The sequence below is a fragment of the Alligator sinensis genome, unplaced genomic scaffold (genome assembly GCF_000455745.1).
Source record: "Alligator sinensis unplaced genomic scaffold, ASM45574v1 scaffold318_1, whole genome shotgun sequence".
In the NCBI taxonomy this organism is placed as follows: domain Eukaryota; kingdom Metazoa; phylum Chordata; order Crocodylia; family Alligatoridae; genus Alligator; species Alligator sinensis.
The window spans coordinates 55239-58310 of record NW_005842421.1 but is presented as its reverse complement, the minus strand read 5'-3'; the positions used below and the strand labels follow the sequence as shown (position 1 = coordinate 58310).

Here is a 3072-nt window from a genome sequence, read left to right as displayed (position 1 = left end):
TTTCCCTAACCCTGTTAAGGTGGTGCTCTTCTGCTTTTATGCAAGATACTGAGACACTGATTTTTTTTCTTTTGGGTAAGCAATGAAGGCCTCGTATAAGTGGAGATATAACAACCTGTTAATTGGCACATATAATGCATCTCTTCAGAGTGTAGATTAAACCCCATAACAGTTTTTTACATGTACTAGTTGTTTTGCTCATACGGTTTTTTGTCCTTTAGTCTCCTCCAAACGTTGCTTGCTGAGGTTAAGTCCATTTTTAAAATGGAATCTATTTAATCGAGTTTTGGTTGTTTCTACAATCAGTTTGGCATCTATTTGTACGTTATATTCTCTGAACTTCTTTGGAATCATTTGGCAGCCAGTTGCTCTCATCTGCTTCAGTTAAATTAACAGAATTTTCTTTTCAGGATCCAAAACCCTGACTTCACATTTTTGTACCTCTGTTAACAATTTCCTCCGTTCTTCTGTTTATCCCTTTTTATCACAAGATAAATAGCTATAGTTCTCCCATCTTCCCTGGCTTCCCCACCATTCTGTTCCCCTTCTTCCTCCTGAGTTAACTTGCTCAGTCCTGTCTAAAAGTATTTTTTCAGTTATAAACCCTCTTCCTAGGCACATGCCGTTGATTTCCTCTATATCCAAATAAATACCCAGTGGTAACAGAATGGGTATCAGTTCCCAGAGGAAACTTCTTTATTCAAGATAAAAAATATAGTAGTGAAGTCAAGACAAATGTGATCCTAAAAGCAAGTGACTCTGTTTTTGTCTTCGCAACTTGCTTGTTTTTCCTTTTAATTCTGTTTAAGGTATTTAACCACCTTTTCGTTATGCAGTATATCTCTGTAAATGGCCTTCTTTAGGAATCTGTGTAAATTGCACCAGAGTAAGTTTTTTTTTGTTTGTTTGTTTTGTTTTTTTTCATTGCTTTTTTTTTTTTAGTGAATTTGAACCTTTTGTAACACCCTAAAAATTTATTCTGGCTTCTTACTGTAAATGTGTGTCTGTAGCAGTCTATTATGGCATACATTATCTTTAATATAACTGTGAACCCCCTCACTGTTGACACTCTTGTTTTGGAAGATTTGCTGCAAACAAATCTTCTTAGTTGATTCCCTATCTATATTACATTCTAGGGTTTATTCAAGAAGATTACCTGAGAGAGTTGCTGACAACAATGGGAGACAGGTTTACAGATGAAGAAGTTGATGAGCTGTACAGAGAGGCACCAATAGACAAAAAGGGCAATTTCAATTACATGGAATTCACGCGCATCCTTAAACATGGAGCAAAAGACAAAGACGACTGAACAAAACTCCAGACACCTGCAGCTAGATAACTTTGTTTTCCACTCATGTTTATTTCTCAGGGTATTTTTCCTGGTAGAATCTGTTGCATGCATTTAGCTTTACAGCTGTTACGTTTCTTCATGTATTTATGGATTACAGGCCATTTGGGCAAACTTGCATCAATATAATCATACTGGAAATGGCAGATCTGTATTGTAGCAATACAGATTTGGTAATAAAAAAATCAGTGACTGTGAAGGCCCAGGAAAAAATCGCCATGTTTTTAGTTTTAGTTTTTTATAATGTCATTTTGAAATAAAGATTGCTATTTAAGTAAAGTAGCTCATTAAAAATTGTTTTACTTGCAGAGAAGGAAAGGTTTCTCCCACCTTATCTAAATAATTTCTCCAAACGAAAGCAGTCAGGACATCTACTACTGACCTCTGTTTCAGCTCTAAAATACTAAGCAGTGATTTTATGACGGTAACGGACATTCTTTGTTTAGTCTGTGCTGATCTTGTATGTACTGTGAAGTTACAGTTTTAGATAATGTATTGAGAACGTTCCTATATTTCAGTTTCTGGTTCAAAGTAAATGAACAGTTCTGGTTTTAAAAGTCAGATTTGTCACAAATTATGGGACAAAAAATCCTAAGAATTGAGGTGATGCATCACAATTTTAACTCCTCCATTTCTCAAGTGATTTATTGGGCCATTAATTTTACACAGCTAATTAGGGTTTTTGTTTGTTTGCTTTTAAAGTAACATCCTTGCTTTTCTAAAAGAGAAAACTATTTAATGGTGAATGACAGGAGACCTGCTACTTAGGCCTCAGATACAGTGGGCGCATCTACACACGACACTACTGTGCAGTGGTTACTGTGCATTTATTTAGTACTTGTATAAGCAATGTAAATAAATGTGCAGTAGCACCAGCGAATGCCTTTTAAGTGACACTACTGTGCAGTAGCCTAATACTACTGCACACTAGTGTCTTGGCATGGCTTTTGCCACACAGTGCTACTGCACAGTCAGCGTCTTGTGTAGACATGCCCAGTATCTCTCAGATACAGAGCTGCAGAACTACCAGATGTTTTCACTATTGATATAATTTTCTTTTTTTTTCTTTTTTCTCCTCTTTCCATTATCTCAAAACAAAGTGGGTAAGGAACTAAAGGGCAAAATTCTGTGATGAATGATGTCTTGACAGTATTTGAGATTTGAGGTCTTTTTTAAATATACTTTCTGCCTCTAACTTGAAACACATGAATCTTGCTTTCATTACAAAACAGTTGTTAGCTTATTTTTGAAGGAGTGCCTACTCTGGGGAGGACATACTCTTGGGTGGGGGGACCCAAAAGCTAACCTTATGGTAAAAATGACATGATTTTCACAGATTCATAGCTTTGTTTGTGATCATTAATCTTCTGTAAACAGTAACAATCTGAATTTGAGATGGAATCTTTGTGGGTCAAAAATTTATATTAAAAGTTCTTCAGATGCCAACTAAAAAAAGTTGCTTGGTTCAACTTGACTCTGTTTTTAAAAGCATTTCTGAGACATCTGCTTTCTTAAATACTTAGCCAACTTCTTTGTCCAAAGTAAGTTAATAAAACAGTTGGTCTGCTTTGCTTATATAGAAATGTTTGTTCCTGTGCCATGATGAAAGATATATTGCATCTGTAATCAATAATCTTGTCTGCTTAAAATGATGCCACAACTTGTGTGCAGTGATTTCCACTTAAGTTTCTTCTCAGCTGTGCTAAGGAAAAAATACTCCTAAC

General features: G+C 35.6%; 1 protein-coding gene across 4 annotated transcripts in view; it reads left to right on the top strand.

Annotated features, from left to right (window-relative positions):
* The window catches only part of LOC102375720 (myosin regulatory light chain 2, smooth muscle minor isoform-like), a 17409-nt gene extending 14606 nt beyond the window's left edge, over positions 1–2803 (top strand). For 3 of the 4 annotated variants that reach the window (XM_025211672.1, XM_025211671.1, XM_006030098.3), the window contains exon 4: positions 1137–1309. In XM_025211672.1, coding sequence (XP_025067457.1) covers positions 1137–1309 — 173 coding nt within the window. Of the gene's footprint in view, positions 1–1136 lie in introns of all 4 variants that reach the window. The other variant, XM_025211670.1, reaches the window with a different exon arrangement.
* Positions 2804–3072: the final 269 nt, after the last annotated feature.